The sequence below is a fragment of the Lissotriton helveticus genome, chromosome 2_1 (assembly GCF_964261635.1).
Source record: "Lissotriton helveticus chromosome 2_1, aLisHel1.1, whole genome shotgun sequence".
NCBI lineage: Eukaryota > Metazoa > Chordata > Amphibia > Caudata > Salamandridae > Lissotriton > Lissotriton helveticus.
In genome coordinates, this window is record NC_136059.1 from 1352310534 (window position 1) to 1352335362 (window position 24829).

General features: G+C 45.1%; 1 protein-coding gene across 3 annotated transcripts in view; it reads left to right on the forward strand.

Annotated features, from left to right (window-relative positions):
* WDFY3 (WD repeat and FYVE domain containing 3) overlaps positions 1 to 24829 on the forward strand; it is a 1930620-nt gene that overhangs the window by 766910 nt on the left and 1138881 nt on the right. For all 3 annotated transcript variants that reach the window (XM_078676292.1, XM_078676293.1, XM_078676294.1), the window contains one exon: positions 8597 to 8828. In XM_078676292.1, coding sequence (XP_078532418.1) covers positions 8597 to 8828 — 232 coding nt within the window. The remainder of the gene's footprint in view (positions 1 to 8596; positions 8829 to 24829) is intronic.

Here is a 24829-nt window from a genome sequence, read left to right on the forward strand (position 1 = left end):
ATAGCGCTCAGATTTTCAGATTGAGACTCATTGGAAGACAGGAAACAGGGAGACCTGTCTGGTGTGCTTATTTCTACCTCCTTTAAAGCCACAGAACATTTTCTGCTTGCTTTTTGCACTTTGCCTGGATTTAATGAAGTCTTTTTAAATGTCCATTGGCCAACATGAGGCTGGCACTGGGAGGAGAAGCAGACAGAGGGAGAACAAGATAGTGTGTCAGCCCATACACAATAAGTATTAGAATGGAGGTTTCACTCCATATAATCTGGTTAATACTCCCAAGAGAAAAGCTACGAAAGGCAGATAGCTATGAAAGGCAGATAGAGCGTGAATAGGAGGCACGCCTGGCGTGTGGTGCGCACGCATCATGGCGAGAGAGGAGAGCCATATGGTGCCTCTGCTCATCATTGTCCGCGTAAACACGTGCTCTATGCCACCCAGAAAGCTGTGGTTGGTCTTTTTAAAGCTTGTGTCAGATTAGTACCTGAAATTTCCTGATATCCGCGGGAGTGCCAGGCTGAAGATGATGCGAGCTCCCAACTCCCTCACACCACTGCGCCAGATTTCTCTGGCCTCAGTGACACAGGGGAAAGGGGAAGTGGAAGAGAAAAACAGAGAGACTGCCCACACAAGAATCTTCACCTCGATTGTTCTGATGAGATGAATGTTCTTCCTACAAGATTTAACAAAACGTTACTAAGTTCCTGCACATAGTTAAACAGTAAATCTAAATTCACAATCTCTCTCTAGTCTTTACCTGACTTAGTGTGGGATTTAGCCTCTCTCTAGTAAATCTCTAAATGGAACTTTAATGCAAAGAACATCAGCAAAAGTGGAACACTAGTAGGAGAGGAGTCTGAAGATAAAGGTGGTACACAAGAATATATATATATATTATTATCTACTTGTAGAGACTGTTCTGAAGAAGGATTCACTGGTAACTGTACTCCACTATATTCCAAATGCCAATGTCGAAATGTTCCGTTCCAAAGGTTGCGCCAAAATAGGTCAGCAGAGGGCGCTCTAGATTAACAAATAGATGCTTCAACTCCAGGTATGAGTATTCTTAGTGTTCACTACAATGATGGACTTCTCTGTATACTCATTACTTCATGAGCAAAATAAACCCTTCATGACAGAGACTTTTATTCGAGTTCAAAGTCTTAGCTGTAGTGACACTCAACTATAAACAAGTCTCTGTAGGAAATGTCTATGAACACTGTGTGGCATTTAGCATATCTCCTTATTAATATCGAATTCGAAAATAAGGAAAGGTCTCACCCAAACACGGTGAAAGCTGCCTCTGGCAAATGAGCCTGAGAGGAAACTGCTGCCACCGCTGCTGGGCTCACTAAGACGAGGCTCTCTGACAGGAAACTTAGATAGGCTGAAGCAGAACCCAGCACGAGTCAAACGCCAGTTCCGAAATTCCATGTGGCGAGCTAACAAAATTACAGCTCTCTTGAATAGCCGTCAACGGAGCCAGGAGTCGAAGAATATATAAATGCCAGGTAATATTCTGGGTATAAGAACTCTGGCCAAACTAGAACAGGAGAGCGCGAACAAAACATCCGCCTCCCGAAAATAGACGGTTGAAGTGCGACGTTAGATAAACGCTCGCGCTTCACATGCAGCTGTGCCTACAATCACTGGGGCCACTAGAACGCTAACCGCAAGAGCAAACAGTGGCAACAGGGAAGTGCCTGACCTGCCTCCAGCGATATTTAGAAACCAATGCGCACCAACCTATTGAGGAGCAAGGGGTCTTTGTCAACATAGAATACTTGTTGATGGGGGAAGCTAACCGTGAATGCCCTACCAGGAAGCCATTCCTGACAGTACCCCCCACCAAAAACCCCTCCCTAGGTTTTTGTGGATAAGTCTGGTGAAACTCTCTCACCAATTTTGGAGCGTGGATATTAGAGCTAGGCTCCCAAGATCGTTCTTCAGGACCATAACCCTTCCAGTCGACCAGGTAGAAAACTTGACCCTTCCTGATTTTGGAATCAAGAATTCTTTTTACTTCAAATTCCTCAACTGAATCTACTAGCAAAGGTGCGGGTGGAAGGACCTTACGAAGATTAGAGGGATGTTTCCTGATTAACGAGACATGGAAGGTTGGGTGAATCTTCAAGGTTTTAGGTAAAAGTAATCTCACACTCACTGGATTTATCATGCTGATAACAGGGAACGGACCCACAAACCTGGGTTGAAACTTTCGATTTCCACGCAAACGCATATGACGCGTGGAGACCCAAACTTGATCCCCAGGTTCAAAAACTGGACTCTCCTTACGACCCTTATCAGCCTGTCTCTTGAAAGCTGCCTTAGCCTTTTCCAAATTAGAAGAGGCAACTTGATAAGCCTGTTGCAACTTCTGAATGACCTCCTCAGCTGCTGGAACGTCCACTACTACTCTACCCACTAACATGTTGGGATGCCTGCCACAATTCAAAAAGAAAGGGGAAAATCCTGTGGCAGAATGTACAGAGTTATTGTATGCAAATTCTGCTGGGCTAAGTAATGAAGGCCAATCTACCTCCTGTTCCATAAGATACAAACGAAGGTACTGCTCAAGATCCTGATTAACTCTCTCCGTCTGTCCGTCGGTTTCTGGGTGATAACCGGTGGACAGACGAGAGTCAACTCCCAACCCTTTAAGAAAGGATCGCCAAAATCGAGACACAAATTGGGGGCCCCTATCTGAAATGACAACCTTTGGAATTCCATGCAGTTTAACTACATGTTGCACAAACAAAGAGGCTAATTCTGTAGCATTAGGAAGATTTTTCAGAGGGACAAAATGACTCATCTTGGAAAATTGATCAACCACCACCCAAATGACTGACTGACCCTGACAAGATGGTAACTCAACAATGAAATCCATCGACACGGTGTGCCAAGGATAAGGAGGTACTGGTAACGGCATAAGGAGTCCCTGTGGAGATTGTCTGAGACTTTTCCCTTTCAAACACTGTTCACAAGTGGCAACATACTGTCGAACCTGAGCTTCCATGCCGGGCCAAAGAAAATTCCGCTTCACCAACTCCAAGGTCTTTACCACTCCCTTGTGTCCTGCCAATGGCTGATCATGGAACATTTGAATGGTTTCTAATTGAAGCTTTTCCCCAGGAACGAACCTCTTGTCTTGAAAAAACGGTTTCCCATCTTTCACGGAACGATTAGGACCTTCAGATTCCCAATTCAAATAGTCTTCTTTCTGAAATTCCAGTACAATCTTTTCTTCCAACTCATCTACTACAGAGACTGCCACAATCTTCTCCTTGGGAATCAGGTATTCTTCTTGTCTTGCTTTTGGATTTTCTCCCACATTTAAACGAGAAAGAGCGTCAGCTTTCCCATTTATCACTCCAGGTTTGTAAGTGAGTACAAAATCAAAATCAGCAAAAAACAGTGACCAACGGAGTTGTCGCTGAGTCAAGGTCCGAGCAGATTTAAGGAATTGCAAATTCCTATGGTCGGTGAACACAGTGACCTCATGTCTGGCCCCCAGTAAATAATGTTGCCACTCCAGGAAGGCATCCTTGACTGCCAACAATTCCTTGTCTGCAATGGCATAGTTGAGCTCTGCGGGGGACAGTTTTCGAGAATAATAAGCAACTGGATGAAGCTGCCCTGTCTTCTTACTGCGTTGAGACAACACTCCTCCAATAGCCAAATTGGAGGCATCAGCCTCCACAAAAAATGGTTCCAAAGCATCCAGGTGTTGCAAAATTGGAGCGGTGATGAAAGATTCTTTGAGAAATTGAAAGGCCTTCTCTGCCTCAGGTCCCCACACAAACTTTTCATTTTTACGAAGCAAACGTGTGATTGGGCTCACCTTCTCAGAGAAATTCTGGATGAAACGCCGATAAAAATTGGCGAATCCCAAAAAACTTTGGATTTCTTTCACTGTACTTGGAGCTGGCCAATCACGGATTGCCTTAAGCTTAGATTCATCCATCGATACTCCATCTGGGGAAAGAATGAATCCCAAAAATTCGGCCTTGGTTGTATGAAACACGCATTTTTCCAATTTTACGTAAAGTTGATTTTTTAAAAGACTTTCCAAAATGGTTCGAACATGTAAAACATGCTCCTCAATGTTCTTGGAAAAAATAAGAATATCATCTATATAGACGACTGCAAATCGATCCAAAAACTCCCGAAGGATATCATTTACAAAGTGCTGAAAGGCCGCAGGAGCATTGCACAACCCAAAGGGCATCACCTGGTACTCAAAAAGCCCATATCGGGTGCGAAACGCCGTTTTCCACTCATCCCCCTCTGCCATCCGAACCAGGTAATAAGCCCCCCTTAGATCTAATTTTGTGTAGACATGGGCTTCCTTCACCTGGTCCAAAAGCTCAGAGATGAGTGGCAACGGGTACCGATTTTTCCTAGTCACCAAGTTCAAGGCCCTATAGTCTATGCAAGTCCTCAAGCTCTTGTCCTTCTTGGGAATAAAAAAAAGAGGGGAGGAAACTGGAGACTGGGAAGGTCTTATGAATCCATTTGCCAAGTTCTTGTCGAGGTACTCTTTTAAATGCAAATTTTCTGATTCGGAAAGAGCATAAATACGACTGCAAGGCAGTGATGCTCCAGGCTCCAATTCAATAGTACAGTCATACTCCCAATGGGGAGGAAGCTTTTGCGCTTCTTGTTCGTCAAAAACGGCTTTCAAGTCTTGGTACTGCACTGGGACATCTGGAAGTTCCACCAAACAAATCATCTGCGGTTGATTAGCCAAACAATAAGATTCACTTGATTCCTTCTCCTGGGGAAGAGGATGAAAACAATGTTCTAAGCAATATTCAGAATTCAAATCTACAGTTCTCTTGGACCAATCAATCTTTGGATTGTGTTCGGTTAACCAGGGCAAGCCCAAAATTAACTGGAATTGAGGGGCGTCAATTAAACTGAAGCAAATGAAACTGCAATGTTTCCCTGGACCAAAAACCGAAATTACTTCAGTATCAAATGTAATCAGACCGGAGGATAGTGGAGTACCATCAACTGCCCGCACAGGCTCAGGTTTGATCTTTCTTACAAAATTAATTCCCAAACTTTTTGCAAATAAAATATCGCAAAAATTTCCGGTGGCTCCAGAGTCAATCATAGTTGCTACAGTTGCACATTGATCTTTTCCAAAATGAATTTGACAAGAAAGAATGAGATGCGGAGCGGAGAACTGCATAGTATTGGACAAGGACTGTTCAAGAGGAGTTGATTTAGATTCTGCATCCACCAGAGCAACTCCGTCTACTGGTGGAGCTTCTCTTTTACCCATGACGATGTCTTAGGGCTTCGGGGACACTCCTTGACAAAATGGCCTGAACCTCCACAATACATACATAATTTTCCGACTCTTCTCTTTTCACGTTCTTCCTTACTCAATGGACCACGGACAGTTCCTATTTGCATCGGTTCTTCAACGATAGCTTCATCCTTGGGTTTTATTCCTTCAGAGCGAATCCGATCAAACCTAGGAGGAATAGATCGATTTTCCTTACGCCGCTCTGAACGCCTCTCAGATTGTCTCTGATCAATCTGAAGAACCAGGTCAATCAACTCTGAAACATCAGTGGGTCTTTTGGGAATCTGAGCTAGGCCATCCTTTAGTTCATCTCTTAGACCTCGGTAGAAAATTGCCGCTCTTTTTTCTGAAGGCCACTTTGTTTCCACAATAAGTTTGTTGAACTGTGCTAAGTGTGCCACTAGTTCACGATTCCCCTGTTTCAAATCAAGAAGCTCATTGTCTGTGGTTTGCGAGATTACTCTCCGATCAAAAATTCGTTAAAATTCCGTCTTGAACTCTTCAAAGTTGTATAACATGGGATCATTGGTAGACACAAATGGTAAAGACCAAGCCGCGGCATCCCCACTGAGGTACGACAGCATGAACGCCACCTTGGACTGATCCTCCTTGAAAATTATTGGTTTGCAAAGAAATCAAGAAGCTCATTGTCTGTGGTTTGCGAGATTACTCTCCGATCAAAAATTCGTTAAAATTCCGTCTTGAACTCTTCAAAGTTGTATAACATGGGATCATTGGTAGACACAAATGGTAAAGACCAAGCCGCGGCATCCCCACTGAGGTACGACAGCATGAACGCCACCTTGGACTGATCCTCCTTGAAAATTATTGGTTTGCAAAGAAAATGCAACGAACACTGCGTGACAAATACCTGTGCTTTATTTGGATCTCCCATAAACCTTTCTGGTGGAGCTAGCGGGATGGTTGGGGACATGGCATGCACCACCTGAGTAGTAAGCTCAGAGGAAGATGGAGATGGATTAACGGTTTGAGATTTCTGACCCCCAAAATCTGGTCTAGGGCTTACTGTGAGTTCATTTAACCGTTGTCGAAGGAAACTAGTTTCTTGATTTGATTTCCTAACTTCTTCTCTGGTCTCTATCAACCGCTTCTGTAAGCTTTCCAAAATAGACCCCAGGGCCTTAACATCTAATTCTTCAGCCATGGCACCCAAGCGGAAAGCAACCGCGGGCACTTCAATCTGTCAGATTAGTACCTGAAATTTCCTGATATCCGCGGGAGTGCCAGGCTGAAGATGATGCGAGCTCCCAACTCCCTCACACCACTGTGCCAGATTTCTCTGGCCTCAGTGACACGGGGGAAAGGGGAAGTGGAAGAGAAAAACAGAGAGACTGCCCACACAAGAATCTTCACCTCGATTGTTCTGATGAGATGAATGTTCTTCCTACAAGATTTAACAAAACGTTACTAAGTTCCTGCACATAGTTAAACAGTAAATCTAAATTCACAATCTCTCTCTATTCTTTACCTGTCTTAGTGTGGGATTTAGCCTCTCTCTAGTAAATCTCTAAATGGAACTTTAATGCAAAGAACATCAGCAAAAGTGGAACACTAGTAGGAGAGGAGTCTGAAGATAAAGGTGGTACACAAGAATATATATATATATTATTATCTACTTGTAGAGACTGTTCTGAAGAAGGATTCACTGGTAACTGTACTCCACTATATTCCAAATGCCAATGTCGAAATGTTCAGTTCCAAAGGTTGCGCCAAAATAGGTCAGCAGAGGGCGCTCTAGATTAACAAATAGATGCTTCAACTCCAGGTATGAGTATTCTTAGTGTTCACTACAATGATGGACTTCTCTGTATACTCATTACTTCATGAGCAAAATAAACCCTTCATGACAGAGACTTTTATTCGAGCTCAAAGTCTTAGCTGTAGTGACACTCAACTATAAACAAGTCTCTGTAGGAAATGTCTATGAACACTGTGTGGCATTTAGCATATCTCCTTATTAATATCGAATTCGAAAATAAGGAAAGGTCTCACCCAAACACGGTGAAAGCTGCCTCTGGAAAATGAGCCTGAGAGGAGACTGCTGCCACCGCTGCTGGGTTCACTAAGACGAGGCTCTCTGACAGGAAACTTAGATAGGCTGAAGCAGAACCCAGCGCGAGTCAAACGCCAGTTCCGAAATTCCGTGTGGCGAGCTAACAAAATTACAGCTCTCTGGAATAGCTGCCAACGGAGCCAGGAGTCGAAGAATATATAAATGCCAGGTAATATTCTGGGTATAAGAACTCTGGCCAAACTAGAACAGGAGAGCGCAAACAAAACATCCGCCTCCCGAAAATAGACGGTTGAAGTGCGACGTTAGATAAACGCTCGCGCTTCACATGCAGCTGTGCCTACAATCACTGGGGCCACTAGAACGCTAACCGCAAGAGCAAACAGTGGCAACAGGGAAGTGCCTGACCTGCCTCCAGCGATATTTAGAAACCAATGCGCACCAACCTATTGAGGAGCAAGGGGTCTTTGTCAACATAGAATACTTGTTGATGGGGGAAGCTAACCGTGAATGCCCTACCAGGAAGCCATTCCTGACAGCTTGTTTACTAAATGTCTTGCAGAGCAGCGCATGCGCTGGCTCAGCAAGACCTAAAAATGCCTATGTGCAGAGTTAAAGGAGGTAGCCTTTCCTGTAAACAAGGAGCCATGCGCACTGGTCTTCAGCTTTCTTTCTTGTCAGTAGAATAATATACAATGATGATGGTTAGCAAGGAGTAGATCTATTTAAAAGCAATTGTGTTCCACTAACTGTGTGAGTGAACTACAATGCCAGTAACAACCTTGTCTGTTTACACTGATAGTTGGCTACTGTCAATGTATTGTTTTAGATACCAATTATATAAGTGATGTTTGTTATCCACTCATGCAGAGGCATCTACAAAAGAGATTGGAGCTGAAGAAAATGGATGTGAGGCAATGAGAAAAAGGTTATTGGGAGGTAATGAGAAAAAGGAAAAAGGAATCTTAGGATCAGGAAGTGATAATCTAAGACAACTATGTCTTAGGCAAAGCTGCTGGAGGGCAGTTTTGCCTCTTTTCGTGCTTGCTTACTATTGTTTCCCTAAATCCGAGCTTTCGGATACAAAAGAACAGAATAGTAAAACTGGTGTTAAAAAAATATAAATAAATACTCTGTATTGACTGCTCAATACATTGGTTTACATTACACCACACAATTATGTATGCCACAGTTTTATGCCATATATTGTAGTTTTGTGACACCTATTTTTTCTTTTATTATTGTAGCTAGCATGATTATGTCAACTGAAGGCTTGGGGTCCGACAATGTATTTGGAATGAATGACGACAACCCCTATCGGATAAACCGGAGCCTGGTAAAATCTGCAGATGGAAGCACAGTGCCCTTGACTAGAGTGAAGTGTTTGGTCTCTATGACGACCCCACATGATATTAGACTTCATGGATCATCGGTTACGCCTGCTTTTGTTGAATTTGACACATCTCTTGAAGGGTTTGGGTAAGGAATTATTTTTTATCTTCCATTAATGTTTTTGTGGGATGTGTTTTCATACTAAATAGTTTGGTTCAAATGGGGAGAGAGAATGTATTTCGTGATATAAGTTCACATGTGAGCTTATCATTTGGCTCAGGCCAACTTGAAAAAAAGACCCAGTGGCTTTTGGGTCAGATCTAGACATCGCAACAGGAGCCCATGACTTAATTTATCCATTCTAATGTCCTGCACGGGCCACGTGTGTTACGTAAGCTGGCAAATTGTTTTTGAGTTTGCCTGAGATTTGGCTAAGTTTATTGGTATGGGAACGTAATTGGGAACTTTGGGGCATCTGTATTCAACCAAACAAGTGGAGCAGTAAAGCTGATCCATAACTGCCTTTGGTGAAAGCTTGGCCTCCATTACCTTTAGTTTTCCTTTTGACGTACAGAAAGTTTATTTTGGTGTCTTTGATTCAAGATATGTTTATTTTGTTATTTTATTGTGGCCTGAAAAACAAAGGAATATCCTGGAATCTATAAGTGTGAGAAAGTGGCTCTATATATACTGGACCAAAATAAGGTACAGTGTGTTTAGAGGCCACAAACCCCAGAAGTATAACAGGGGTTAAAGTCAGGGCTGACCTTACTCTCAAAAGTGGTAGCTTGGTCGAGCAGTAAAGCAGTACCAGAGGACAGTGTAAAGCATTTGTTGTACACGCTCAGTCAGCAAAAGGTTTCACACACTCAAGGACTGAACTCCAGGCCAATTGTTTTTATATCAAAAAATATAGTTGTTTTATTTTTAGAACCAACAGGTATCAAAATATACTTTTCTCAATTATGAGTGATCTCAGGTAATTACTTTGCAAAACGGTAACAACTTAGTAAACACAATAGGTACAGGGTTGCAGTAGGCAACACAATTCTAAACACAATTTAACATTGAGTTCAATGGGATTTTCTACAAAAATGCAGTTCATTACTTTGTAGATTACTTTTGTAATTCCAGGACTGGATCCTAGATTCAGTCATGGGGTGTAAGCTGAAAACAGTTTAGTAAAAACGTTTTGGTTATTGCAATGCTTTTTAAGGAATATAAACATATTTTAAAAGTTCACACTTCGAAACTTTTCAGATTAAATCTAGCAAAGTTATCCAATGGGTGAAAATCCAGGATACAGGTAAAGTACGTTCTCGTTACTTTTGCAATCCAGTACTGGGCTCCTAGGTCCAGCACTGGGATCTCTACTTAAGACAGGTGAGTAATTACGTTTTAGTAGTTGGTACGATTTTTAAGGAATATTTCAAGTTTTCAAAAGTAGACACTTTGAAGAAATTTCATAGAAAAGCAGACAATGGATTCCTATGGAGAAAATTAAGGTTACTAGCAAACCCGGTTAGGATTACTTTTGCGGTTCAGTACTGGGCTACAAGGTACAGTACTGGCTTCTCTCCTGATCACAGGTGAGAACTTCGGAATTCGGGATTCTGCTGATTTTATAGGAATATTTTAGAGTTTCAAAACTTCACACTTAGAAGATTTTTCGAGTCAAACCAGTCAATGTTATCCTATGGCAGAAAAGTGAGTTTCCAGGTGAGTACTCGACCAGTGAAGTTAAGGTTCTGGGCATAGACTCAGGGTTCCCCCAGGGTCAGGTAGGTACAGTTGGTACACCCACAGCGGCACAGGGACAGCCGGGTGCAGAGGTAGTTAGGCTTAATGTTATCCAATGAGAGGCAGGGGGCCTTCGGTTGGTGGCTGCTGGATAGCAGGCCACGCGGCTGTGGGAGCTGGGCTCCTGGTCACTTGCTCAGGGCAAATGGGGAAGTAGGATAGGACACAGGGTGCACGGCCAGGGACACTCGGGCGGCTGGGTGCAGGGTGCTTTTGAGGCATCGGGCGCTCAATGTTATTCAATCGGAAAGGTAAAAATGGAACAAAGGCTGCAGCCTCGAGGGCGGTGATTCTTCAGGTGCGACCACCACTTCGAGAGGTGAGTTGTGATCTCGGAGAAGAGGTAGTTGCTCCAAAAGAAGGCACAAGGGGCTGCAGGGCGGCGGATGCAGGGGTGTCTTTGGGCATCGGGAAATCTTACCCTCGGCTGGTCGCGGTTGGAGGGGTCCCTGGTTCTGAGGCTGCAGGTGTCGTCTGGTTCATCGAGGAGGGTCTTTGGGCACTGGACTTCGGTTCCCAGTCGCAGGAGGGACATCCTCTTGGTCTTGGTTCACTCTGGCACATGCCGGACTCGGCGGGTGCCGAGAGGGTTGGTCTGGTGCTTCTTGGCTGGCACCAGGGGTATGGTTGTTGAAGCAGATCCTCTGCTTATGGGAGCCTCTGGCCTGATTCTTGTTTTCAGGCCTTTTTGATGCCATTTAGCATCCAGGAATAGTGTGCTATGCCTATGGGCTTTAAGTCGTGTGGAACCTGTATGTGGCAGATGTCGGCGACAGATCCGCATGAGATCTGTACATGGTGCTTGGGAAAGCACCACAACTCTGAGGAGTGCGACATCTGCCGGCAGCTGAAACCGAAGTCCCTGCGGGAGCATCAGATGAAGTTGTTGTCTGCCCAGATGTCCCATTCGGAGTCCTCGAACCGCCGGTCTCCATCTCGAGCTAGGGCTCCTATTCGGGGGGGAGGTCACAAAGTTGTTCCTGCAGACGTCACTCGACTAATACAGGTAAGCACATAAAGAAGTCACGGAGGCCGCCAGCTTCAAATAAACGTTACGCCGAGGCCCGCTGCTCCCGGTCTTCACCAGACACGGGTCTTCAGGAGTCAGCCCCACCTACCCGCCATTTCCTGGTGCTGGGGCGACTAGGGCCAGGATAGCAAGTATGCAGGCCCTTATAACAAAATTCCAACCGCAACACTCCTTGCCAGCTCGAGTGTTTATGCAACTAATAGGGATGATGGCCTCTTGCATCTCTCACAAGACTCCAGATGCGCCCCTTACAGGAATGCTTAGCACATCAGTGCAACCAAGCTCAAGGTCAGTTAACAGATCTGTTGTTGGGGGACATCAGCACACATTGCTCTCTGCAGTATTGGAACACTCAAAACCTTTCCAAAGGGCGACCGTTCCTAGAGCCGGTTCCACAAATCATGCTAACAGCTGACGCATCGCTCACCGGCTGGGGAGCTCATCTACTACATCACACCATACAAGGCAGGTGGACACCACAACAAACAAAAGCTACTCCACATCAATCATTTGGAGTTACTAGCAATATTTCTGGCATTAAAAGCATTCCAGAAACACGTATCAAAAAAAGCTGTTTAGTCCAGACGGACAATATAACAGCGATGTATTATCTACAAAAACAAGGGTGGAGGCACTCTCTGCAGCTCTCCCAACTAGCACAGAGCATATGAAGATGGGCAATTGGTCAAAACATATTCCTTTTAGCCCAACATCTTCCAGGAATACAGAATCAGATGGCAAGTCTGTTAAGTCGTCAGACACAACAGATTCATAAGTAGGAACTTCACCCACAAGTCCTCCAACCATTATTCCAAATGTGGGGACATCCAGAGATAGATCTCTTCGCCACACATTTAAACACAAAATGCCCAAGCTTCGCCGCCATATATCCATACCCATTGTCCAAAGGTAATGCGATATGGATGAATTGGTCAGGCAGATTTGCATACGCTTTTCCGCCTCTCCCACTCTTTCCACTAGTGGTACGCAAGCTGCAACAGTCACTAACACTGAGCCTAGTTGCTCCAACATGGGCCAGACAACCCTGGTACATAACCTTGCAGGGACTATCAGTAGTCCCGCACCAAAAACTGCATCTCTCTCCACAACTCTTCACACAGAACCATGGAGAGATCAGACACCCAGATCCAGCACAGCTCAATCTGGCGATCTGGCTCCTGAAGTCCTAGAATTTGGTTATATCAATCTTTAACCTGGTTGTATCAATGTTATCAAAGAAGCTAGACATCCCACCACTAGAGCCTGCTATGCAGCCAAGTGGAAAAGATTTGTAATATACTGTACCAATAACACAATCAATCCTCTAGATGCGTCTATTCAACTCATCATATGTTACCTACTACATCTTCAAAGATGTAATCTAGCATACACATCAATCAGATTTCATCTTACTGCCATAGCAGCCTATCTGCAAAATAGACAGCATCTATCATTATTCAGGGTACCTGCCATTAAAGCATTTATAGAAGGCCTCAAAAGAATAATTCCTCCCAGAGTACCACCCTCTTCAGTGTGGAATCTAAACATCGTCCTCACTAGGTTAATGGGTCCTCCATTTGAACCTGTGCATGATTGTGAGCTACAATTTCTTACAGGGAAAGTCGCTTTTCTTGTCGCTATTGCATCTCTCAGAAGAGTCAGTGAGCTACAGGCACTAACTATTCAAAAACCATTTTTACAACTTTATCATAATGAAGTGGATCTCAGAACAAATCCCAAATTCCTTCCAAAAGTTATTACTCCCTTCCATCTCAACCAGTCTGTAGAGTTGCCAGTATTCTTCTCGCAACCACAAACAGTTGCAATAAGAGCTCTTCATACACTAGATGTAAAAAGAGCACTTCTCTACTACATTAATGGAACAAAACCTTTTCGCAAAACAAAAAAACTTTTTGTTTCCTTCTCACCACCACATAAAGGCAATCCCATATCAAAGTCTGGAATTGCAAGGTGGATCGTCAAGTGTATACAGATTTGCTATTAAAAGTAAAACATACACCTTCTATTCCCCCTAAAGCTCATTCCACTCGCAAAATAGAGGCTTCCATGGCTTTTCTAGGAAACATTCCCTTAGATGATATCTGCAAAGCAGCTACATGGTCTACACCGCACACATTCACAAAACACTATTGTGTAGATGTGCAAGCAAAACAACAAGCTAGTGTGGGCCAGGCTGTACTCAAAACACTATTTCAGACTACTGCAACAGATACTGGTGGTCGCCGCTAAAGGGACAGTACTGCTATGGAATCTATTCATAGTGTGTGATCTGCAGCTCATGTGCCTCGAACGGAAAATGCTACTTACCAGTATGCATCTGTTCTTGGCGTGTTGAGCTGCCGATTTACACATGCACACCCACCTCCCTGGCTACCTTTATCTGTTCCAGTATTATCTTAATTAAGTACAACATGCATGGACTTCTCTTTCTGTTCTCACAAAACTCTATCATTTCCCTTCTTGGCGAAAAAACAATCTGAAGATGAAGTCGGTTCCCATGCACACTATTGTTCAAAGGAGGAGTCACCTATCTTGTGACGTCCAAAGACTTGTTCCAAAACAATAACAAACTGCAAACATCCAGGCCCAACACCAGATGGTGATCTATGCATAGTGTGTGAATCTGCATCTCTACATGCCAAGAACAGATGCATACTGGTAAGTAGCATTTTCCTTTAACTTCAAGTCCTAGGTTACGATCGAGGGGGAGGGGATGGAGAAAGGGGCTTGAAAACAGCCCTCTCCGCGAGCTCCACTTTTCATTACATTGAAGCGCCTAAAAGTAGGGTGTGAGGAAGGGCCCCTCCCCATACATGAGACAGGACAGAACGCTAACCTACAATGGATACCTTACCAAAGTATGCCAGATGACGACAACGGAGTCATGTCCTCCGCGTTAACTCGCAACTCTTCCCTCCTCACACAGTCTGCCAGCAGTGACCCGGATGTAGCAGACTCTTGGAGGGGCGGGACCACCTACAGCAGTAGCCAATCAGGACCTTTCTGCCAAGAACAGCGGCCGCTTGAAAGCGTGAAGCCACCAGACTGGTTTGTCCTGTGTTGGAGACCCCGGAAGACGATCGCTGCGCGAGTCTGGAGGTGCCAGGAGGAGATGCTGACGCGGAGACCGAAGAACACCGAGAAGAGGAAGAAGAAAGCTGGAGTGAAGAGTGGTGGAGCCCGGAGGACGAGCAAGCCGCCACGACTCAGGAGAGTTGTGGCTAGTGCGGTATGTGGCGGGCAGGTGTCCAGGTAAGGGGAGGGCTCTGCATCGGGCTGAGAAGGGAGGGCTTGCATGCTCTAAGCATCTCCTTTTTGTAACCGACTCAGCAACAAGACGCCTAGGTCTCATTAGCTCCTTCTGCTTTACGATATCCTGCTACCCCCCCCCCCTCTCATTAATCAACCTTATCCTGTTGCCTCACTTTTCCCTATTTCCCTCCACTTGGGGATACTCCAAATAGGACGCCCTGAGAACGCACAATCTTGGTTTTCCTTAATTGTCACTACATTACTGCCTTCTACCTCACGTGGGTCTGGTGACGGTAACCCCTCCCTAGTATAGGTAGATACTGACGCCACTTTTCTCTGTTCCGAGGTACACCCAGCTCCGGGCCACCCACTTCCTTTTGTAACCCGTAATAGGTTTCAAAGAAACCGACCAACTGAAACCCGTCATAGGTTTCCCAACGTGGGATAGAATCCACCCGATATTCAGAAGAGAAGACGGAACAGAAGAAACCCTGGTGGAAGAACATTGTCCCGACCCATCCTGACACCCATTTCTGTTAAACATTGAAGTTACTTGTATGCCATCTTATAATAAACACCTTCAATATTGACCCCATCCGGCCTCCTCGCTTCTGCTTCCGACCATCCCTCCGACGTAGGGTGATCAGAATTTTAAAGCCAAAAACCAGGACATTTCACAAAAATAGAAGGACTAGGTGACATGTACGCCCCGGGGAGGGACAAGTACACAAGTACGAACCCTATTGCATTGCAAATGCTTGTGTACCCTTCCTCTTAGTGAAATGACCAGTACCATTTACAATACCAATAACTCACACTAGTACAAATGCAATGCAATAGATTTCACAGTTACAAAAAAAGTTAGCGTTTGCCATTTTGCTTTAGAACATTTTCTTTGTTTTTTATAAAGGAAATAAAAAACTGTCATTTACAATGCCAATAGCTCAAAATAATGTCATTGCGAGACCTATTGCATTGTAAATGCTTGTGAGGTCTGTCTGGTTTGCTAAAGACATATTGGGGACATTCAAAAAGCTGTCCTAGGAATGCATTATGCCCATTGTTGCCTTTAGTTTTCTGGTTTTTAACTCGCATTACATTTTTTTCTATTTGGTGGCTTTATTTGTGTTAGGCTGTCCACCTGGTCTTCGTCCCTTCCGTGTAGTATAGCCAGTTTACCATTGCTTGTTTTATTCTGCCTTGAGTGCTCGCTTTCTGTAAATCAGCCTTTACATTTTGTTTTTGTCACATTTGCTGTTTACTCAAAGACAGAGGTCAAATGTCAGGATCTATTTTTCGAGGGAGTTTGGGGTTTAGTTTTCTTTCTATGACTTCAAAGTGATAGGCTTTATCTGACGAACTGGGGTTGTGAAAGGGGGTGACTTTCTTCCTCTTGATTCTGTGTAAGGTATTCTCTTCTTTTTCATTTGCTTTCCCTGCCTCTGTCGCAGCTGTGGGGATTTGCTAGTGCCGGGACACCTTTGGGTCTGTGCCCTCTACAATTTATTTGGACTTACTTAAGGCTTTTTTCTAGCATGCAACAAAATGTAACTGTAAATGAACTGTGCAAATCTTTCAGAATATATTAGAATTCGAAAGCACTAATGAAACACTTTTTTTGTAATTCTGAAGTGTGCTGGAAACAAATAGTTGAATATGATCAAAACAAATCAATGCACTAGGTGATGCCAGTGCCACACATTATCTTTTGTGTGCTGTATAATTTTATCAGTAAAACTGTATGTATCTGTAAATGTAATGGTCATTTCAACTGAAAATGTATTGTCTGGAATTGCAGTGCACTACCACACCATGCATACTCCTCTCCACTTCACTTTACGACACTCTATGCCATCCACTACACTCTACTCCACTCTATGCAACTCCACACTACCCTACGCCACTCTAGTCCTTTTGATACACTATACGGTGCTCCAATCTAAGGCCCTTCACTTAAGGCCAACTATTCCTGTCTACGACACTCCACTCTATGCCACTCTACAATCTATAACACTATGCCTTTACACTCTACTACACTCCATGCCACATTGTTCCTCTCTACAGCACTCCAGTCTACTCTGACACTTAACTCCGCTCTTCAACACTTTACTCCACTCAGCGTCCCTCCACTGTACGTCACTCCACTCCAATCTACTCTGCAACACCCTACCCCACTCTATGCCACTCAGCGACACTCTACACCAATCTGACTCTTAACTCTAGGCCAATCTACTTCCCTCCAGCTACTCCACTCTACAACACTCTGCGCCCCACTGCTGTGTGGGCCTCTGCTGTGCAAACCTCTGCACCACTCTACGCCATTACACCACACTTTACCCCGCTCTACTCTATGCCACTCAACTCTCTGCCTCTCCACGCTACTCCACTCCACTGAACATTGCTCCACTCTTTGCCTCTCCATTCTACAACCCTCCACAGATCAGACACCATATCGAAGTAAACAATATGGTGGCAAAAATTGAATTTGCTGAAATATCATGTCCCTATACTTACTTCATACACATTGCATATATGACTAACCCCATGAATAACCAAACAAAACCCAGAGTGTTGGGTTCAAAGACCTAGTTCGTGGTTTTAGGCTACTGGCCACTGTGGGCGGAAACAAGCCCTGAAGAAAGAAAAAAATATTTCTTGAGTCCCCTCACTCACCAGGGTTTCCCCATGGTGACATGCTTCATCATTGGGGCCATCCCAGCTCTCTACAAACTGGGTTGTGCTACGACTTGCAGATTACGTAGGAGCACTTTTTTGGAAGACTATGTGTAGTGCAATGTGATGTGGAGTGGGTGTTAGTGATTTTAAAAATACTGTTCTTATGGGCCTAAAATAATTTTTATTCCTGCTCCTAGGTGGGTATGGTTAAAAATGGGGTGGACACTGTGTACCAATCTATAATGAGAAGGGGACGCAATCACAAGCACAGAGGCACTTTGGAGGATCATCTGGTCGCTGACCTCGTAACTACAGTGGTATTCCCTGTACCTTTCAGGACTCTGCAGGACGACTCGCCGCACCCGCTCTGCGGGTGCCGCTTCGCTGCCTTGGACACCGGCTACCGGGTGAGTGCGGTCAGCGGGGCTGCGAGCGTGCAGGGGACTCCATTGCCCAGGAGTCCCTGCTAGACCATTGCTTGACATCCGGTCCGCTCTCCCTGCTGCCGCCCCCCGCCCCTAGCCGTTTTAAAAACCCTCTTCCTCTCTTCACCTGCGGGACGCAATCACAAGCACAGAGGCACTTTGGAGGATCATCTGGTCGCTGACCTCGTAACTACAGTGGTATTCCCTGTACCTTTCAGAACTCTGCAGGACGACTCGCCGCACCCGCTCTGCGGGTGCCGCTTCGCTGCCTTGGACACCGGCTACCGGGTGAGTGCGGTCAGCGGGGCTGCGAGCGTGCAGGGGACTCCATTGCCCAGGAGTCCCTGCTAGACCATTGCTTGACATCCGGTCCGCTCTCCCTGCTGCCGCCCCCCGCCCCTAGCCGTTTTAAAAACCCTCTTCCTCTCTTCACCTGCGGGACGCAATCACAAGCACAGAGGCACTTTGGAGGATCATCTGGTCGCTGACCTCGTAACTACAGTGGTATTCCCTGTACCTTTCAGGACTCTGCAGGACGACTCGCCGCACCCGCTCTGCGGGTGCCGCTTCGCTGCCTTGGACACCGGCTACCGGGTGAGTGCGGTCAGCGGGGCTGCGAGCGTGCAGGGGACTCCATTGCCCAGGAGTCCCTGCTAGACCATTGCTTGACATCCGGTCCGCTCTCCCTGCTGCCACGCCCCCTTGTCTTACCTGGCCACTTATTTATTGTCCCAACACTCCCGCAGCGCGGGACGCAGCCCGGGGCGAAGACCGGGCAAAGAGCGGGCCGTTTGAGGCCGTTCGAGGACTAAGAGGACTGGGCTGGGCCACCCCCCCTTGTTGGTACATTTTACAGTTTTATTGTTGTTTGTATTGTTATTTATCCACTTGTATTCTGTAAAATGTGCTCACGGGGTAGTCGGAGCAAAACCCTTATGGCTGCTAGCAATTGTAATCGAACCCTGGATGATTTCTTGGTCAAAACCAACCTGGCCATTGACGAAGAAATTAGTAAAATGCAGCACAAGGTCTCTCTAGAACTTGATGCTGCAAGAAGGCTGTCAGAACATATAGCCAGCACAAAAAAATCATCCTTGGGGAATATTGCATCTGCCCGTACTCCTGATCGTACCATAGCTCCCCGGCCCTTAATAATAACAACGGCAGCTATTCATCCCGCACCGCCATCAACCCTAATAAATTTCCCCCCTACCCCCACCCCACCTCCAGTGCAGCAAAGCAAAGCCCTTGTCCCACTAATTAATGGTATAGGCCCCATTTCTTCTTCTTTTTCTAAAACTAACCTAATTACCAGATCGTGTAGTGCCAAGAAAGCAGCAACCCTTAAAAAGAAATGTCTAGCGAGGTCTATTTATGCACGAAAGAAAGCCAAAATGGCAAGATCACAGTTTTTTAATCACAGACGTGCCATGGGCTCTCTTGGGGCGAAAGTTGATAGTCAGAATATAACTCCTAGTGGTATGGGGGGGGAACACGTTCCCAGTTCATCTAGCCTGGTGGAAGATACCATCCTTATCACCTCCCCAGAGAAGAATAGTGTGGTTAATCTAGAGAGTCGGGAGAGCTGTCCCGTGAAAGGAAGGGAGGGGGATGAAGAATTCCTTAAGATAGTTTGGGGCACGCTTAAGCAATTACTATCCCCTCTGGAATTAAGACTCTCCCGCATAGAGAACAACTTGCTGGAAATGGACAGGACCATAGTCACCCTGGCTAGTTTAAGCCTAAAAAACATGGAAGCTAAGCTTCCATGTGTAACCGACCCTACTCTCCAACCCAAGGCACCTGTCCCCATACCATCTCCCCCGCATGTATCTGTAAGTAACCCTGTGACCTTGTCAGTATCAAAACCAACACCTAAGCCCCGCACCATTATTCCCAATCCTGCAGTACCTACCCCTAGTTTAGTTGTACCATTATCTCTTCCTTTGCAAAAACCTGCCAATAGACAGAATCCTGTCCCAAGAGTAGCAGTTCACCAATATTCAAGGCCCGAACGCACGAAATATCTACCTCGACAGGCTACCCGCTCTAACTTTCGTGGAGGGTTTATTGATTTACCCCCTGAAGCAGGGTCCTATGTCATCATTTTAGCTGGTGTTCCTGAATTGGACCCTTATTCTCAGGAGAATGATCTTTCCCTAAAAAACAAGGTCATTCATTGGCTTAATACTAATAAACAGCTCCCTGGTCAGTATAGAAGTAGTGTCCTAATGGTACGGAGAGTGCCCTGGATAGGCCCCACGCATAAGTCTATAGCGGGTGACTGTGTTGTGGTTTCCTTTGCCGACCCCCACACAGCCCAGCATCTTTGCGCACGGCCATCCTATGGAGCTAACTCTACTATCGTTGTGAGGCCCCTTACTTTCTTTTACCCTCCTAGACATCAACCCATGAAGGAGGCCTTATGGTCAAATGTTCAGCACTCTAGACAGCCAACGCATATGGCTGATGGGTACACCCAGCACAATTGGTGGCAGGGGGCACCGACATCAAATACGTTTGGTTGTCTGGAGGATGTCGATTGACATGGGGGGTCTGTCGACATATCGTCATTAAATAACCTCCCGCTTACTAGGGCGACAGGCCCATTTACCACCCCCATAAAATCTGGTGTCAGTTTAACCCCTTCCAGAAATCTGACGAACTCTCCCTATACTAGGGAGGCAGCCCAATCCACCATTCTAACTTCGTTAAGTTCTGGACCCAGTATGTCTGGAAACCTGTATTCACCACCAGACCCTAGCGTTGTTCCGGCTATGTCTGGGGTTGACGTGCAGGGTCTGGCTTCCACCCACCAAGTAAACGGTATGGATAACCCATTGAGAGTGGTATCCTGGAACATCGCAGGGCTAAGGGGACGCCTGGATAACGTCGACTGGACCAACTTTATCGACCTATATGATATCATTATCTTCCAGGAAACTTGGTCAACAGTCCCCTTATATAGGGTGGGTTATCTTAATTTCTCAAAACCCGCCACTCCGAGTATTAAGGGTAGGGCCTCAGGTGGCTTAACCATCTGGATTAAAAACAATCTGGGCTTTCATGGCAAGGAAACTTTGGTAGAGAGCCTGGATCTTCTGTGTATCACCTTGAGTAAAGCCAATGCCATCGATTTTTTTTTGGTTAATGTCTATGCTCGTGGCTGCCAGGGTGGGAGGAAACAAACCGTGACATCCCACCTTGACCAGGTACTGAAGAACCTCACAGCCGATCAGATCGTTATGGTAGCGGGCGATTTGAACTCCTCCTTTGAGCCCATACTTACTTTGGCTGAGGACGTGGGTGCTGAGGAGGACACAGCTTGGAATATCCCTCCGTTAACTATCTCTAGGGGAGTTAGGGGTACTGAGGCAGCACTTCATTGGCTGGGCCTCTGTTTGGAACGGGGCCTTCGGGCTGTTAATGGGTGCACGCGCTCTGATAGATTAGGGACAAATACCTTTGACAATGGTTTAAGCTCTAGCCGTATCGACTACATTTTGATCAATATTGAATATTGGTCGATTGTGCGAGATATGGTGGTAGAGCCCCGTCCAGAGAGCGATCACAATCCTCTTTCACTCGAGATTTTGGTCACCGGCTTGGGTGAGCAAGCCTGTGGAACTAATTGCCTGACATCTGACGTAGTCTTGTGTGACAATAGACGTCGCGTAAAGTGGACCAGAGTGTTGGATGATTTAGCGCTTATTGCCGAGTTAGAGGAGAAGGTCAGGAGCACGAGGAGCAAGATGCCACCACTATCCTCTTTTGGTGCGGTTGACCCAACCTTCATCAATCTCCATGAGGAGTGTTTTATGAGTCTCAAAAACCTCCTTACTAAGCCCCCTAAAGCTGCCCCCACTAAGGCGCACAAAAAATGGTATGACAAGAGCTGCAGAGCAGCTCATAGCAGCCTAATAGATGCTGTTAAGGCTAGGAATACCGCAGATATTAGGGTTGCTAGGCAGCGTTACAAACAAACTCTTTGGGCGGCCAAGCGGGATTGGGATGACTCTTACTGGCTCGCTCTTCTTAGAGCCTGTGAGTCTTCCAATCCAACTGAATTTTGGCTGATCGTGAGGAGGGGAAGGGCTTCAGTCGCCCAAACACCCAATAATCACGTGTCAGCGCAATCTTGGGTTAAATTTTTTGCAGCACAATTCAATGACCCAAATATAGCCCTAGATCACACAATAGCAACCATCCCACAGAGTCCTCTACAATCACCAGGAGACAGACTTATCTTTCTGGAAACTGATGCCTTACAAGCCTTGGAGTCAGTCCAGTCGGGAAAAGCCCCCGGCCTAGATGTTATTCCCGCTGATCTTTTTAAGCTTAATCCTGACTTATGGGTTCCTTATATCACGCTATTGGCCAATTACATAGCCGCAGGCGCAGAGATCCCAAAATCCTGGAAAGGTGCGGAAATCCTGCCAGTATATAAGAAGGGTGATCGCTCCATCCCAAATAATTATCGGCCAATTAGTCTGATCGATGCGCTTCAGAAGATTGTGTCTAGGATGATTTTAGTAAGAATCCAGGAATGGATCGACACCAATAACATACTCTCTCCTATGCAGGCAGGATTCAGGTTTGGCATCAGTACTATTGACCAGGTTCTCCGGTTTTCACTTCTTTTTTGGAAAGTGGTTCTGTTGGGTGGCGGCGTAATATACGCCGCGTTTGTCGACCTTAAGTCGGCTTTTGACTTAGTCCCAAGGAAGAAGCTATGGGAAGCTCTTAGATCAATGGGTCTTCCCTTAGAGCTTTTGAGTCTCGTTCAGCGCTTACACGAGGATAATTTCGCTCAGGTAAGATGGGGTAGCCAGGGGCAGGTAACAGAATGTTTCCCCGTACAACGTGGGGTGCGACAAGGTTGTGTCCTGGCACCCACCTTGTTCCTCTTGTTTATCAATCAGGTCGTCGAATATTTTAACAATATACAGACCGATGCACCAATGTTGGGTGGTCGCAAATATCCTATGCTTATATTTGCAGACGACACCCTCCTCCTTTCGAAAACAAGAGGAGGGCTCCAGGTTGCCCTGAATAGATTTTCGGAGTTTTGTAATGCAAATGACCTACAAATAAATGTTGAAAAGACCAAATTTATGGTTTTTTGTAAGAAAACCCCCCCAACCTGTTCGGTGTCTCTAAACGGGGTCCAACTTGAGCAGGTCAAAGTTATGACATATCTTGGTGTGACTCTTGATCAGCATCTCGATTGGAACTCCCAACTGGAGACGTCCAAACTGAAATTTAATAGGCTGGCCGGTTGTTTGGTTCTTGAGCAAAAGAACTCTTTTACAAAACGTATTACCCCCGCCCTTAAGATCTATGAGGCTAAAGTCCTTTCTGCAACCTTATATGGAGCCGAAGTCTGGGGTCATAAAGATCTATCATGCTTGGCTGTGGCACAAAATAGGTTCCTACGGAACCTGGCAGGTCTCCCGCAGTCTGCACCCATAAAACCTTTGCTACTTGACCTAGGTTGTAGACCAATCAATGATCTGGCCCAGTATCGTATAGTGTCACTCTGGCGTCGCCTTTGGTCCACTCCCGAGCTTAGTCTCTTTGCCCGGGAACTAGACGAGGTAAAATCACTATGGGGTGCGCAAAAATTACACTGGTTTAGGGAAGTTAGAATCACCCTACATATGATGGGCCTTCCTGAGCTCTGGTCAAATCCAGGGGGGTCTACTTTTCCATCCAAATCTGAGTTTAAAGCGCTCTTTTGGGCATGGAAAAAATCTATTTTGGTAACCCAATCCCTGGACACTAATCTAACAGGAATATTTTTATCGCACAAGGTCACTCCTGTACTAGAGCAGTATTGGGATTTGATACCCAAGGTGTTAGATCGCAAGCTTTATCATCAGTTTCGTACTGGCACCTTGCCAGTCAATTCCTTTACTGCTAAATGGGATTCGAAGTCAGGAAGTAAATGTCCTTGGTGTTTTGACCAGGAAGAAAGCATTGGTCATCTTTTCTTTGGTTGCCCTGTTTATCGTGATCCTAGAAATAAGTGGCTAAAACCCATATGTGCATCCCTGAATTGCAGTGGTTATCGTGATGCACTCAGGAAAATGCAAGTAATAAGATCGGAAATTGTGGTGATTTGTGTTGCTAGATTCCTGGGATGGTCTTGGCTGATTCGAATTAAGAAACTGAATGCACCTTTGCACTGATCGTCCCATTTTGATGTATTTTATGTATACTGTCATGTATTGTGCTTTTTTAGTCCTAGGGATCCCTAGTGTATTTTATATTGTACATGATTGTGTATTGTCTTTTATGAATTTTTATCATTCGAAATAAAGACTAATTGAATTGAAAAATTGAATTGAATTGAGAAGGGAATCAGTGTATGGTCAACATGTTTCGAGCTTTCCCTAGCTCTTCCTCAGGACCACACAGGGACCAGCCCTGTGTTTGCCAGTCCTAATTTAACCTTAATAGGAAATTAAAGATAAGCAAAATAATTGAAGAAAAACTAATAAAAGCATGCGTCTAAATACATACGATTCTTATTTCTCGTAGTATATCTGAAATATAAATGGAAAGAAATTGGAAACAAACCCCTCTCCTTTGAGCAGGGGTGCACAATATTTCTTCCATGCAGCATGTCAATATGGGTGGTTTGCTCCATATTGGTGCGTGCAAGCTTTCAACGTTCCAGTGATTGTGCCTAGAAAGATCATAAACACAAGTGGTGGTACGTGGCGTGAATTCACACATAAAAACAACACAGGACTTAATATGACAGTTTAAACACACATACGTTATCTCACACACACGACAACATGAATGCTCATAAAATATTAAACTCTTAATATAAAAACAAATTAACATAAAATATATGTCTAAAACTAAAAGCAATTGATCAATTTACATAATTACCATTAATTATCGATTAATAATTAACTTGTCACCCTGTACCC